The sequence below is a fragment of the Diabrotica undecimpunctata genome, chromosome 4 (assembly GCF_040954645.1).
Source record: "Diabrotica undecimpunctata isolate CICGRU chromosome 4, icDiaUnde3, whole genome shotgun sequence".
NCBI classification, from domain to species: domain Eukaryota; kingdom Metazoa; phylum Arthropoda; class Insecta; order Coleoptera; family Chrysomelidae; genus Diabrotica; species Diabrotica undecimpunctata.
Genome location: NC_092806.1, coordinates 17,984,999 through 18,001,419, shown reverse-complemented (window position 1 = coordinate 18,001,419; position 16,421 = coordinate 17,984,999). Strand labels below are relative to the sequence as shown.

Below are 16,421 nucleotides of genomic sequence, written 5' to 3'. Positions count from 1 at the left end.
CAATATCTTCTATTATGTACCTGTCATATTTTGCTTTGAAGGCCTTGACTACATCAAGTAACTCGCATTTTAGGTAGTCTTCTTCAAAAAATAGGTCATTTGACAGAAGCCATTCTTGAATATCTTTTTTTAGTGTTGAACTGTTGGGAATTTGTTCTGACTTTCTGCTGTGATAGGAGGCATTGTCCATTACCACAACAGTTTTTTCTGGCAAATTTAGCATTAAGTTATTCTCGAACCAATCTTCGAAGGTTGGTCTATCCATTTCGTCGTGGTAGTCCTGAGTATTTTTCTTTGCCAAAAACGTGAGCTCTGCTCCATCAACAAATCCACTGGTAGATCCTGCGTGCAATAAAACGAACCGTGCACCACGTGCTTTTGGAGCTTTTAATCCTGTTGTCAGACCACGAACAAAAGCATCGCGATGAGATGTAATTGTTTTATGAGCCCATTCTTTTTTTACAGTGTGCCCGATATTTACCCATGATTCATCCAAATACACTATGTTGTATCCTTCTGCATGGTATTGAATTTCTGCCACGTTATATAAACACAAAATCCATATTACTCATCAAGCGATGTAGCGTGGCCCGTGAAAAATTGGGCAAAGTTTCTTCGAACTTTACAACAGCTAATAAGGTGTTTATTGTTGGAGGTATGTTGTCACGAAAAAATTGATGAACTATTCTACGAATTTGGCCCCTGACACCTTTATCGTACTTGTTGTCACGAGAATTACCAACCTTTTGCTTCTTTTGAGATTGTAATCCAGCAGGTGATGAATATTCCTGTCGTATGTGAAACAGAGTCTTTTCGCAAACACCACTCATTTCTGACACTTTCCCAATTACACTTGATACATGTTGTTATCTTGATTAAGATGATAATTAATAATATTCATTAGTATCTGCCTTTCTGAAAGTTTCAGAGCTTTTCCACGTTTCCATTGAACAATTTTCTCCATTTTGCGGCAAAAATTCGGCGTCAAATATAACAATAGCCAACAACAGAAAATAACAATAATTGCCAACAGCAAATCACAACAACAACCACCAACACATAATAACAATAACAAAACAGTAACAGTACATCCAAGATGGTACAAATAATCGTAACTCGAATATGTTTACGCGCTCCGAAGAACAAATACAGACTCATTAAGGCCCTGTATGTATCAAGCTTTTAAACATTAATTACTGAATAACTTAGAAGAAAGTATTTGCAGTTAATATCAGCCAAAATTACAAATTCCTTACATATTACGGCAGTAATTAGCACCGCAGGGAGATAAATTACATTTTAAATTTGGCAGTTAGTAGAAATTACCGGAATTATTTTAAACTTTTAAACAAATGTTTATTTAATGCACATTTTATTATACTACTGCTACTAATAAAAGATAAAAGTTGATAAGTTACTATTAGAAACAAATAATGCATAGTAGTATGTAAAATTATTAGCAAACGATATTTGTAAATTACATAAAATTTATCGTGAGGACTTGTTAAGAACTCCTGGTTTATTCCGTTTATTTTGAAAGATAGACAATAGAGAACGCTCACTGCATAAAACTGGCAACGTCTTGGCGAAATTCCCATAAGGTTAGCATTGCATATCTTATCCTGTACAGACTAGTCACTTTGAGACAAAGTATAGATGTTCAAAAAAATTATACAAGATGCAAATTTTGCTCAACAAAAAAGTAGAAAAACGAACTAACATTATATGTAGTTATTTTCAAGTAGCTTTATGCCCACAAAATTGTTTTAAATCATTTCACACTGCTGTAATTAAGACCTAAATTAATTTTGTCACCCATATATACATTTTTGTATTTTTTTATTAAATAAATTGTTTCACAAACTGTGCAAGGGTAATTAATTTCCCACCTACAAACATCTTTTAAGGAACAACGGACAAATAGTTCCCACCACTTTTGTTTTTTATTACTTTTTCAAATTATTTTTTATTTCAACAAAAATATGTTTCATTTACCTTCATTAGATACCAAAAGTATATACACAAACAAATAAATTCTCCTTATATCCCATTTATATCCTCCTTATATCCTCCAATTAAATTGCAGAAGTCAGTTAATAATATATGATTTTCGATCACTTTCGCATTGATTATTTTGCAGTGCAATTCTTGTCAACCTTGAAATACCAACGATAGAGTTCATCCACTTACTTCAACACAAAGTTATCATTTTCTTTAATGGTCATAGGTCATCTAATGGTCATAGATTTAAGATATTAATTTTCTGTCCTTTCTTCTTCATTTGAGACAAATTTCGGTTTTATCTTTATACACCCAGCCTTTGCCGAGCTTATCCTTCGCTTCACCTTTTTCGGGGACAACCCACAGCCGATGTCAGTGATTTATCTTTAGCGATTCTCACCAGTCTTTCTTCTTCCATTTTGTTAATTGGTTCATTCTACTCTTTTTTAAATTATGTCAAGATATTCTACGAAACTTTTACAATTACTGTGTTGTGGTAGCCATATAGCTTTAGTATTATGGTAATTACTATTTTATTCTTACATTTTATTTTGCATTGCAGATGGGCGACCAAACAACGCAATACAGATCATGGAAGGATAAAGGCATAGAAATACTTGAAAAAAATAGAGGATTGGTCGTTCTATTTTTCTGTCTGCCAGCCAGCTTTATTTTCGATATGTTGCTTAATCTGCGTAAGCAGATATACCGCTATCTATTAAGCAATGCCGAAGACCACGACCAGCGAGTAAGGAGAGTACAACAACAGATACAGAAATGGAACAGGCTACCGAAGCAAGATCGAAAATTACTATGTACATCAAGACCAAACTGGCAGAGTTTATCGCTAACTTTCTTCAGAAAGGACCTGTGTTATCGAGTTAATGTAGACCTTTATGATGTATTAGAATTAGATGAGAAAAATTTGACGGTGAAGGTGGAACCAATGATGAGCGTAGGCGAGATTACTAAATATCTTGTACCAAAAGGGTACACCCTAGCTGTAACTTTGGAAATAGCAGATGCAACTGTTGGTGGACTTGCCATGGGTACGGGAATGACAACTCACTCTCATAAAGTTGGTTTATATCATGAAAATATAGTGTCTTATGAAGTAGTGTTAGGGGATGGCAGTCTAGTAACTGCTTCTAACGAAGAAAATGAAGATCTGTATAAATGCCTTCCTTGGTCACACGGAAGCTTAGGATTCCTAGTAGCTCTTACTCTTAAAATTGTTAAAATCAAACCCTATATAAAAATGAGTTACATTCCCGTAAAGGGAGAGAATAATTACTGTGATATGATTAGACTGGTATCGGGTGACAACGGAGCTGATTACCCCGTTGCAGATTATGTAGAAGCTACCGTATTTAGTCGTAATGAAGCTGTTATAATGACAGGGGAATACTCTGATTACGACCCCAATTTGCCAATTAATAAAGTTACTAGTTGGTACAAACCATGGTTTTACAAATATGTAGAGTCTTTTCTCAAAAAAGGAAAGCACATAGAACTAATCCCTCTTAGAGAGTATTTGTTACGTCACAACAGAGCTATATTTTGGGTGGTAGAATCTATGATACCTTTCGGAAATAATCTTCTATTCAGACTGCTATTTGGCTGGCTTTTACCACCGAAACCAGCTTTCTTAAAATTTACAACGACGCCGGGAATAAGAAATTTCACATTTATGAAGCAAGTATTCCAAGATATTGTTCTACCTATTAGAAAATTAGAAGATCAGATAGAAATTTCTGAAAAACTGTTCGATACATACCCGCTATTAGTATACCCATGCAAGGTATACGATCACGGTCCACAATCTGGCCAATTGAAACAACCTAGGAAACAAGATCTCGTAGAAGGAACAGATTATGCAATATATAATGATCTCGGTATCTACGGTGTTCCCGGCTTTGTAAAACGTAAACAAAAATACAATCCCGTGAAAGCCATGAGAGAAATGGAAAAATTCACACGAGACGTTGGAGGATTTTCTTTTCTCTACGCTGACATTTTTATGAATCGAGACGAGTTCGAAGAAATGTTCGATTTAAGTTTATACGAAGTGGTTAGAAAGAAATATCATGCTGAAGACGCTTTTCCGCATTTATATGATAAAGTGAAACCTGAAATTGATGTATTTGAAATAGGTAGGCAGTGCGAACTAAATTAGTTTCTATTTTAAGTGAATTTTCAGCTATAAACACATTTTCAAGTACAAATTAAAGTTCATGTTATACGCAGGTTTTGTAATTTATTAATAAATTATGTTATTGTTATTATTAGCATATTTATCGATAATTACTAGTCTTTATTTGTTTACTGTACTACGTAAGTTGGTGTTTATTATACAACTCATTATTTTTATATTGTTGTAATATATTTTGCTAAAATAAATGTTTTATTTGAAATCATTCCTTTTTATATAAAATATTAGCTGACCCCGACAGACGTTGTCATATCTTAACTGTGAATATTAGTCCCCTTTGACTGTGGTTACTCTGTACTGATCGTAAATTTTACGAACGCTGATTATTTTTTTTACGATTTACCAACCTTGCATGAATTATAGAAGCGTAGGTATTGGAGTAGCTTCGGTAATCAGCTTGAAGAGTACATCCACACAATCCACAGTATAGTTGTGCAGTCGTTAACCGCAAGATCGCAGTTGCTTCGTATTTTTTTACAAAATGTTTGTGTTAACGTAAGTTTTTTTATCTTGGTATTATTTTCTTTTCTCATTCACAGACAATGTAATTAAAAAATGGCTAGAAAATTTGACGAGAAACGACTCTTAACCCAAATAGAATTGGAATTGGAGGCCGAAAAAATATTAATCGGTGAATTAGATGATGGTAGCCTACAATCAAATGACGAAACTTCTAGTAATTCAGAAAGTGAAGACGGAGTGCAAAACTCTACTTCTACCTGTTTATATCTTTATACTCTGTTTCTATGTCTAGCACTTCATGTAGAGTTCAATATGAGATTTCTTCTGTGGACACCGACATTCAACAAGACCATTCATTCCAGCAAATAATAAGTCAGCCTCATCAAAACGGAAAAGGTAATGAAGAAGTGTGTTTTCAACAAGTTGAAGAGCGAGAAACCGAAAACATTGTGGACGAATCTGAACCGCATACTTCCAATTTGACTACGAGTCTCAAAGGCAAAAATGGTCATAGCTGGTGCACTGTATCTAATCTTCGGAAACGTACTACAAAAAACAATATTTTGCATATTGTTCAAGGACCATCTGGACAGGCAAAAGATGCTAATACACTATTAGATGTATTTCAGTGTTTAATGAACGATTCTATATTCGAAAAAATTCTGTTGCACACCAATACTCAAATCAGTCTGAAGTCTAAAAATTTTAAAGTTTTTAAACATACTAATTCTCTCGTAACAAGGGATGAATTAAATACTCTTGTTGGACTACTTATATTTTCCGTAGCACAAAAAGATAACCATCTTCAAGAGAGACCAACAATGAGCTGCGAAAGATTTGATTTTCTTCTACATAATCTTGGGTTCGATGATAAAACCACAAGGACTGAAAGAAAAAATATATATAGGTTTGCCCCTATCCGGGAAATATAAGAAGATTTTATTCTTAATTGTAAAGAATCCTATCGACCAGGTAGCTATGTAACTAAAGTTTATTCATTTAGCAAATTCCCATCTGTAAACATGAGCTCGTGTTGATATTCGCCCTCTCATTCGTCAAGAGGCTATTAAATATAATTTATTGCCTTTTTGACGTCACTTCATTGTAATCACTGCAAACGTGCATTTTACGCAGAACACCGTGCTCGTTGTTGCGTTACCTGTGACGTAAATAAAAAAATTTTGATTTTTTTTTAATATTTTAAGCATATAAATGGTCCTTTGTTCATTTAAAAAATTAATCAAAATTTCATCTTAATTTTTTGTTTTACTTTTTTGGAATTGGAAAAAAATCGTAAATAATACGAATGGTTAGTGTCTACGGTGTAAGTTAAGGTTAGTGTTCTAGGGTTAATATGATATCAGTTTCGATGGCCAATTTCGCTCCGAAAATACTTAGTTTAACTATTTGTATGTAATTGTAATAAGCTATGCATCTTTAACTCATTTGTCATTAGTTGGCATATTGCCAATGCTATATATTGGACACACTCTATAATTGGATGGTACCCGTTAATAAATAAATAAATGAACATTAACAAGTAGCAAAAGGATATACTGATCCCCTGCAAAATCAAATAAATATTTTAAATCAATTAGATTAAATATTCATCACATACCTTCAAATTAGAAATATGTTTAAACACAAATGGATTATTGATGGCAATCTGGCGCTTTATTCTATCATTCATGGCGTTTATATACGTTTGATATACAGCCATACATTTTTTAGCCAAAGAAGAAGCATAATATATAGGAATGTCGTGAAGTTCTGGATGCTGACTCCAATATTCATCTGAAATAAAAATATAATTATATTTTATAATTATATAAAATAAATGTTTTGAAAAAGTGAACGAAGATTAAAGGATTATATTAAAAAATGTAAATATTGGCCCAATCAAGTCCATCATATTCTGTACAATCTACGACGAGACCAAGAACAATGTGTTAACTTTTGTGAAAATAGGATAAAGAGATTAGATCGGCATTTAGTTTTTCTTTCTTTCAAACATTTTATTTACAAACAATAAAAAAATTTTAGAGCTTGTGGAATTTATAAACAGCTGTAACCGTAAAAGTATCTGCGCATCGGGTTGTCCAAAATCATTAAAATTTGTATGGCCAAAGCATAAATTTGTACTCTGCACATGCATGAGTCATAGCTGTTTAGATAAACACTACCTCTACTAAAGTTTGGGCAAAATTATAAACAGACTGAAAGTCAACAATCAATTATAATTCGATAAAAATCTGAAGCATTTCATAATATTCAAAATAGCTCACCTAATATTAGCAACAATTCTTGGGCCCTTCCTAATGCAAATACTGGAATCAGACACCTTCCTCCTCTATTGACAATATCATGCACTAATGTGGTAAAACGTGTTTCACGATCCTCTCTCTTCTCATGAATATGTGTTCCATAAGTAGATTCCTACAAATAAATGCCATTCTTAATTAAACTTTATAATAAGTAGATTATTAAAATGCTTACTGTTATTAATACATCAGGGTGTATAGTTGGAATTTCTGCAGCCATCAAATGTCTATCTTCTTGCCTTGAAAAATCTCCAGTATACAGGATCTGAAAATAAACCAAATGTAAGCATGCAAATCTACCACTAGGAATAGTACAATGTCTACCATATTTTTGAGAACTTAGTATGTATAATTCTGAAAAACAGGCTGAAATCTACTAATGATACTCTTTATCTATTATGTTAGTTCAAGCAAATACTTAGTTTGCAGAATACTATGTATTTAAAAACTGTTGACTTTTCTCTTACTCACCTTTACACCTGCAATTTCAATCATAAACATAGCCGCTCCAAGAACATGTCCTGCATTATAAGCCCAAAATTTTACACCCAATATATCTTTTTCTTCATGAAAATTGATGGTTTCTATTTTATCCATACTGGCCTCTAAATCTGCTTCTGTGTATAACATTTGTTCAGTAGCAATATTACTAAAAAAAACATTTGTTAATTATTTTTGCCAAATCAAATTTATAAAGCCCAATACCTGACTTTGATATAATCAGATAACAACCATCTGTATATGGCTTTGGTGGCATGTGTCATGAAACAACGTCCCTTGAAACTAGTCTTTAGTAAAAACCATGGTAAGGCACCACTGTGATCTAAATGAAAGCTAAAACAGAATCTTTTGTAATGACAGACTTTTCTTAAAATAATTATAAATCAACAATAATCTTTAGAAATATTAATCAAAACATATTATGCAGTATTTTATTATTAAAATAAGCATGTTTGAATCATTTTTACATATTTCTACCTATAATATTTATTCCAATGTTTTTATTTTGTTTTAAAACAGTAATAACTTACTGAGAAATAAGAAGAAGATCTATCTCATCTGCCTCTATTAGATCTACAAAAGGTAAAGCATCCATTCCTGATAAACCTGGATGAATTCCACAATCAAGCTGAAAAATGAAAATGTGCTTTAAGTGGCTTTTATAGAGATGAAAGGTTACAACAATAAAATACCAAATTAGTGAGATTTTCCGATTTAAGTAAACCAATAAACAAATTTCAAGTTTATTTTGGCTAGGTTTTTGTTTGCATTATCTCGCAAGGCAAATTCGTAACTAAATCTCTATTATTAATTAACTAATTAATTGACAAACTCAAAATGACTGCTAATTTGAACAAGGGTGGGATTACTATTAGCATGGTCACATGTTTCTTAAATAAAATGTCTTGGAACAGCATAGGATAAAACTATTTTTAAACCTCTAACATTTTATTAATCAACATTTTATTAATCACTGGGGGATATCTAGATTGATTCAAGCTCCTTCTAGATCACTAGCTTGTACATATGCAAATTTTAAAAAAGTCTTCATAGGAAATGATGATCACTATGTTTTTGGAAGGTTTGCTAATGTTTCCTAATATATCTTATATTCAAAAATTATGTGCTTACCATAATTTTCTTTCCTTTGAACTCTACCATTATACATGATCTTCCTACTTCTTGACCAGCTCCCCTAAAGCAAAATATCCATATCAGTGAAAAAAAATAGATGTAAATAATGAATACATTTAGAAACAAACACAAATCTTACAGTGGTCGTATAGTAAGTAAGTCGCTCTCCTCTGCTGGAACTTGTGAATCTGGTTTTCTTTTGTAGGACATGGTAATACTATTTAGTTATTACCAAAATGTTTATTTATTCTTGTTAAACAGGATTGTACACAACCGTTCACTCATAACATAACCTGAAAATTAATTTACAACCTAACCTAACCACACTGTAGCACAGCGCACAGACACCTCTAGCAGTGCCAGTCGTATAGTAAAGAGTAAAACGACGATTGGCGCATTGGATAGTGCCAGGGTGTGTAACTATATATATACATGGTGGTAAATTCAAAAGTCTCATAAAATTACCTAGGATTGTAAACTCATTCTAAAATAAGGGAATATCGACATAATCCTAAAATAACAAAAAAAAAACATTATTCGATATATGTATATATTTTTTCGCATACTCTTTGGGTTTTCTTGTTATGTTGAGGTTATATTTATTTTCCATTACATTAAAATACAAGTGGTTAAAAAAATTAAAGAACAAAATATAGAATAAATCTTTATTTATAAAAATACAAAAAATGTTATATGTGTTACTAGATATAAAAATACAAGCGTGTAGTATTTAGTGTTAGTAGATTGAGTGTTCTTAATGTTGTGACAAGAACTTGTCAGTATTTAAATAATATTTTTGTTATTCTAATGCCAAATGGTATGTAAATACAAACCTGGTCTTCTTATCTGGTCACAGAATAATAAACAATCAGAATGCCCACTCTCAGATGCCGCCTTTGAAGTGTGTCAGCACGCGATCGCCATATTTTAAACTGAAACATAGACTCGGATTGAGAAATTAGTGACAAGCTACGACAGAACTGTAATTTAAATTTTTAGAGATTAATTATTTAGTAAATTTGAAATATTTTAATCTATTCTTCAACTAAAAGTACTAATAAAATAGTGCATATTATGTCTATAGTTGCCGTAAATAAAGTAAACCGGGTTAATTTGTCTATGCACACCAGATAAAATGTCACTGAACAGCACTGGTTCCGTTTAAAACATGGCTGATTTCGTCTGCGCGAACTAGAAGCTCGTACTTATCTTGACAAGCAGAGTGGGCATCCTCATCCTGATTGTTTATTATTCTCTGACCTGGCAAAATCAAACTTGGAACGGCTATTCTCTTAATGCCCCTATGTCCAACTTTGATTATATCCTCCTCTCTTTAAAATGACTAACGCATACACGAATACGAAAGTTGTTGTAGTTTATGTTGCCACATTCTCTAATTTAGCGCTCTTAACAGCATTTACCCATTTATCAAACATATCCATATAATTTTGTTGACTTGAAAAACGGTATTGTTTATAGTATCCCTGTAATCTTTTTTTGGTCAGTTCTTTATGTTTCCATTGTTATTCCATGTAATGTGTTCGATTCCATAATTAAAAATCGTCTAAAATTGCACCTTTTCAACACCAATCACAATATATTGTTAGCATACTGTGGTGACAACGAACAAGGAGCAGGAACAAGACTAGCAGTGCCACCAAAGGGAAGGGTGCCAAATAAAAACGTTCTATGACCCTAGAATTTTATTTTTTGTGACACTTTTGACACTTGTTTTCTATACGCCTACGCCAATGTCATTCAGGTATACAAAGAGCGAAACAGATTTCAAATCATGGTAGTGATAGAGTTATGTATAAAGTTACTTTTTAAAATAAAGAATTAAGTACAAATCAGTAAAAATGAAGTTTAGGGCAGTAATTACCGATGGCCTAGCTATGCGAGATTTCATGAGTAAATCATTAAAAATAACGTACATTACAATACATTAAAACACATTTTTTGTAGATATTTCTTTAAGTCTATCTAAATTCTCTAAAGAATGCATAATGAGGATAACAACAAGAAAAGTATATTATATAATATCTGAAGAGGAATCAGGACCTCGACGACCTTTGGTGTGGTGTGAATTACCTGTAAATTTTTATTTCAAAGAGTATAATGTTGTTGGTGTTAATGACCAATATAATGAAATTTACTTAGAGTTTTCAACAGGTATATTTTAATCTTTCAATAATTATTCAATGTGTAGTTAAATTTATTCATATTCGAACAATTCTAAACTCACAAAATTAATAAGTGAAACATGTAGATACATACAATTTTATCAATGAAAATAATATATTGTGGCAATCTGTAGGTCAAAAAAAGAGGAAAATCTTTAGCTAATATGGTATTTTGATACAATGAATCAGATGAATTTTGTCAGCAATGGTGCTAGAAATAGTGTTCATGTAATTTTTAATATATTAATATTAAGTGACCATAGCCAAGTGGCTAGGTACTAGAGGACCTGGGTTTGATCCCAACAGACACCAGAAAATTTTCAATTTCTAATTTAAGCGCTTTGGAGGGCACATAAAACCATAGGTTCTGACTACATAATAGTTGTTAACACTAAAACCTGGCAAAACAAACAGCTCCTGATTTTCACAAATACTTTTTGTAAAAATTATGTAACATAAGGAAAATTGTTATAGGGCACTTTCCTGCAAGTTATATACATGTAGATAAACAAACTTTACTGATGAGTAAACAAATGGGAAGCTAAAACAATACTGAAGAATTTGAAGACAACTATAAATGACATACTGTATATTCTTGCTGGTATGAATTTTACCTGAATGTATTATTTGAATGAGTTTTTTAGAAAATTTTGTATGATGCTATTTGTACAGTGCATTCAGGCAGTATTGCTCGAATGACAAGTAGTACTACAGCTAAATTTGAATTTCAGATACTAAATCACTAAATTAATGCCATATATTTGATAACATACTGTAGTCTTTGCCTCAATAAATTATTTGCAATAAAGAAACAATCATTCTGTTCACATTCTTATAGTTGTTTAGACATAGTTTTTGAAAAAATGTTCAATATATACTTCAAAATTTTATTAATTGTTAAAGATTTGCCTATATATTTTGCTGATTGTAGTGCTTTTTAGGTTTGTTGGCTCGTTCTCTTTCAATTTTAAAGCAAATAGTTAAAACACTCAAAATTAAGTTAACCAATAAACAATCTCCATGTCTTACCTTGGAAATGGATTTGGTAAGTAATACAGAAGAGGACTGGTTATTAACTTCCAGTTAAGACTTTGAATTGCACAGCAATATCACAACAGGAATATTTTGTGGATGCTTTAATTTTCACCAAATTACAACTCTTTTTATGTGAGACTTGTATTTTTTTTTGAAAATTGCAAGAAGCTTTTGAGAATTACATATTGAAAGAGTAAAGTTGAGTGACACCAAATCATTGTTTAATGCAAGATCATATTTATCAATTATTATATTTATTATATTTATAATTATTACAATGCGACAAGCGAGAGCTGGCGGGTGAGCTGCGCGAAAATAGAAAAGGACTTATTCTAAGAGAGATAGGAGAGGTACTTAATCGCGGGTGTCACAAATGCGTAGTTGCCGTATCAAAAATTTAGTTGGGATCTGAAAATTACGTTAGTAGATATGTACCGTGGTTATGTGGATGAGTGTGTGATTAACTTATTTACCACGAAAACAAAATAAAAATTATAATAATATTGAATAAAACGTAGAAAAACCTGTTAATAATATTTATTTTTGTAAAACGTAATTAATTCTCAAAGGGAAGGTATTTTTGTATGTATCGCGGACATACACAAATTATGTCTTAATGCTTACTAAACTAAACACAACATAGAACAGGCGTTCTTTGTTTGTTTTTCTAAGCCAGACGATAAACTCAAGTATTATCGGCCTTTTATCTTGTGATATCATTGCTTACAATATCATATTTTGTTTCCCATTTATAAAAAATGCAACGTATCGAAATATTAAAGTGTCCAGCATATCTATAGTAAATAAACATATTGTAGAAACACATTTCAATTTTTATGTCATTTCTATTTCACATGTGTTTCACATTATTTACTGGTAATCTAATGCACTGTAATTTTTTATTTATTTATTGATTGTAACTTAACTTAAATTAAATTATTTAAAGCTCAATTTATTTTGAAAATGAGTATTATAATTACCAGTTAAATGAGCTACACGTTCTTGTATCTTTTTTAAATCAACTAAGACTTTATATGCATTAGCTTCTTCGGTTGTAAACTTAAAAACATTCAAAATTATTTTTCGTGCTTGAGATACCAAAGGTTTGCCTTTTAATACACTTGCCATTTTAATAAATATAAATAAGTTTATAATATAGCCACTCCAAATAAAAATGTAAATACTTGACAACACTGTTAGAAATCTAGCACTAATTCCATGATGTGAACTCGTAGCCGACAGCAATAGAAATGAGCAATCCCTTCCACTTTTCAATTTGTTCTACGCGCAACCCGCCAGCTCTCGCTTGTCGGATAGTATATTTATCAAGGAATGCAAAATTTCACTTGGTTTGTACCAAGAAATTTTAACTCAAAAATTTGTGTCAATGCGAATGCGCCAAATTTAAATTTTCCGACACTTATTAACAGTAGCTATAAAATATTTTTCGAATGTGTCTTAGATGAGAAAGTTTTAATTAAATATTAACGATAATAGTCTAAAATGCGACACAATTGTTAAAAAACTTCAATATAAATAAGATTTCATGTGACAGTTGGGACAAACAATAACATAACCCAACTAAATTTGATGTCTTAAACAAGGAAAGGGATTCTCTTTTCTTGTTTAATGTGGCCTCTCAAGATGGCACTTCCTGTCTAACAATATTTTTACCCCCACTACCTTTACATTCCCTCTTTTTTCTTTTTGCTGGATGGCTGGCATAAACAGTACCTAGATTAGATGTGTCAGTATTTTCTTGAAATAATATATAGTAATAACTTTTTTGAAACCCATCCAAAGAAGACATGTAAACAAGTCCAATATTCCCCATAGATGTCAACAATCTTTCCAACATAACAGAAATAAGGCACATGATATCTAATGTGAGATTAAAGATGAGACAATCATTCTCTTTAGCATCAAGCATTGAGGAATTTGTTTGAGGCTGGAAATGTGGTGAAATGGGGAGTTGTGCTGTTTCATAACAATGTAGCAGTTTATTCTGTGTTGTTCATTCGAAATTTAGGCATAAAAAAGATATGACTATTATCCCTCAACTACCTACTCACTACTCACCATGTTTAGCCTCTTTGGACATTTTAGAGATATTTCAAAGAGAAGAGGTGTGACTTTATTGAAAATATTAAAGAAAACTTGCAAAGAAATTCAAAATTCGTTATGGAATTGAATAAAATAAATATGATATAAAAATAACCTATTTTCACATATTCAGTTAATGTCTACCAGGATAGTCATATATAAATAGGGTCTGTGAGCTAAATAGCATTACACAAGAATTATCCTCGGTATCCTTTCAGCACTAGAAGGACTTCAGGGAAGTTTGTATGTTTTTATTCTTCTTTGGAAGCCTACACCACTGGTCATACTATAGCCAATTGGCTTTTTGTACATTTTACCTTGACATTTTGGTCTTGATATTACCAGGAATGATGTATAAAGGTGACAGTGCACCCTATAGCGACAGTAAGTTGCTATAGGGCTAGACATTGACTAGGTAACACTTTTCTTCCTGTTCCATGCACACCCTGAGCTTTATGGTGTTACACATTGGGATTGGGAAACATAGTAGTCACAAGACATGATGAGTCAGCTGTGGTGCAGCTCTATCCGAGGGTGTTTATTTTGGTATAACTAATTCACAAGTCTCTTATGGTCCCATATACTGATAAGATATTGTCTATTAAACATTGTGATACACCGTGTTGGGACGAGAACTTATTCACCCAATCTATCCCATGTGGAATACCGGAAAGCTTAAACTGACAGTCCCAGACCTGCACGACAATTTATGTATTGTCAGAGGAGTAGATTGAACGAAATAATGTTAAATGCAGACTTTAAATATTAGTCCTGGAACTTTTTAATCGCCTGTCGTAAGTACATTAATAAAAATAAGGCAAAATATGAGTTACTTATTTTAGGTCGCTGAAGAAATTTCCAGCCAAGTTGTTCATGACATACCAGTAGAGGTGATTTCAAGAAAACATTGGAGTGATTACGAGGAACCCAGGTTTAATGATTTTCATGTAAGTTTTAAATATCAGATTTTTCCTATAGGTGTTCCTGCAAATACTTTTTTTGGGAGTATTGTTTTTCATTTGCTGTACATGCTCATACCATATGAGCTGGTTTATTATTAAATATTCTATTCCCCTGATTTCTTCATTTCTTATCTTCCCCCTTCTTCAAATCCCTAGCTTTCACCTTATTACAACCATTTCTGTGGCTTCTATCTTTCTTTGGTTTTTCTTTGTTAATCGCCACATTTTACATTCATATTAATACCATAGCTTTTACCAGAGTTTAATAGATATTAAACCTCTGCTTTGTTATATTTTTGTTCCAGAGAATTCTTTAGCCTTTAAAGCATCCTTAGCCTTTTTGGCTTGTATCATTCTGGTGTTAATTTTTTAGTCATCTGTTCCTTCTCGATTGAATATTGTCTATGAAAATCTACTTAGTGCAGTTTTTATACAGATTAGAACCTCTCTGTCTATCCTGGCAATTCATGCTATATTATATGCATTTAAGTTTTGTTCTTTTTAGGTTTCTATACAAATGCCAAATTTAAAAGCACTTAAAAACATAGTAGAGAGGTTGAGAAACATGAGTCACAGCCTTATTGTTAGTGCTAATAAAAATGGTAGGCTAACGTTTCAAATTAAGACCAATGTAGTTAATGTTGCAGCTCATTTTACAGATTTAAGTGTTCAGAGCTTTGCAGGTAAGGAAATCACATAAATTAAGCATTTCTCCTATTTAGCATGATTTTAACTCTTGTTTATCACTTATTTAGTGATGGCTTTACATTTTTTGTTTCCTTACAAGTTTTTTCACACTCTTGGTCTATGGTGCATGAGTCTTCAGTTCCTCAAACTGTTTATTTTGAAAAGTCTAATAAGTTTGTTACTAGTGCTTTGTTTATTAAGCTTTGTTTATTTTTTAGTTGGCCAAATTCCTACTACCACAGATGATGATGAAGAAGATCTCAATTTAATTTCGTCAACCATTGAAATAAAAAAGTTTTTAATGTTTCTCACCGGATTACAAATAAGCAATTGTAGAACACTATGTAGTATAGTCCATGGAAAAATGGTAAAATTGTATATGGAACAGCCAGGAGCTTTATCAATACAAGTATTTTTGACTGAATTAGCAGCTTAAAAGGACAGTCCATAGTAAGACAATATCAGCTCTTCTACCTTCCTATCATGGTCAAAAAAAGTTAATTATGACCTAGGGCCTATACCAAATCTCAAATTCAATAATAAAATTGTGTGAGGTTTATAATTCACCTTGTTCTTCTGGAATTGAATACTGTCACTTGCAATTTACTTTTACATCTATAAAAGAACTATTCGAATAATTTTGCTTCTTGTTGTGTTGTCATATCAATTTCATTTAATTTTTTCAATGTTTTTAAAAAATATTGGTTGTTCCAAACTAAATTGACAATGTCAGTTCATACATGTTACCTATGTCATTTTGTTCAGTGAAAATTGGTGATTAAGTAAAAATCAATTCACAACATCCTTATAATATTTCCAA

At 31.9% G+C, this 16,421-nt stretch overlaps 2 protein-coding genes and 1 pseudogene across 3 annotated transcripts in view; 2 read left to right on the top strand and 1 right to left on the bottom strand.

The window, feature by feature from the left end:
- The window catches only part of LOC140439254 (delta(24)-sterol reductase pseudogene), a 6,251-nt pseudogene extending 1,836 nt beyond the window's left edge, over positions 1-4,415 (top strand).
- Cpsf73 (cleavage and polyadenylation specificity factor 73) overlaps positions 1-8,964 on the bottom strand; it is a 25,775-nt gene extending 16,811 nt beyond the window's left edge. Inside the window, exons 1-8 of the mRNA XM_072529052.1 lie at positions 8,771-8,964; positions 8,629-8,692; positions 8,028-8,125; positions 7,702-7,830; positions 7,468-7,645; positions 7,172-7,261; positions 6,961-7,111; positions 6,294-6,469 (exon numbers count right to left, since the gene is read on the bottom strand). Of these exons, the coding sequence (XP_072385153.1) occupies positions 6,294-6,469; positions 6,961-7,111; positions 7,172-7,261; positions 7,468-7,645; positions 7,702-7,830; positions 8,028-8,125; positions 8,629-8,692; positions 8,771-8,841 (957 nt within the window). The 5' untranslated portion in view covers positions 8,842-8,964. The remainder of the gene's footprint in view (positions 1-6,293; positions 6,470-6,960; positions 7,112-7,171; positions 7,262-7,467; positions 7,646-7,701; positions 7,831-8,027; positions 8,126-8,628; positions 8,693-8,770) is intronic.
- Hus1-like (Hus1-like checkpoint clamp component) lies at positions 4,607-16,421 on the top strand. Of its 2 annotated transcripts, none has more exons than XM_072529056.1 (6): positions 4,607-4,708; positions 10,597-10,803; positions 11,756-11,859; positions 14,795-14,899; positions 15,420-15,597; positions 15,820-16,421. In XM_072529056.1, the coding sequence occupies exons 2-6, from the start codon at positions 10,638-10,640 to the stop codon at positions 16,035-16,037; spliced, it is 771 nt and encodes a 256-aa protein (XP_072385157.1). In that variant the 5' UTR covers positions 4,607-4,708; positions 10,597-10,637; the 3' UTR covers positions 16,038-16,421. The 2 variants fall into 2 exon arrangements, with proteins under 2 accessions (XP_072385157.1, XP_072385156.1); XM_072529055.1 differs by lacking the exon at positions 4,607-4,708 and adding an exon at positions 10,361-10,542.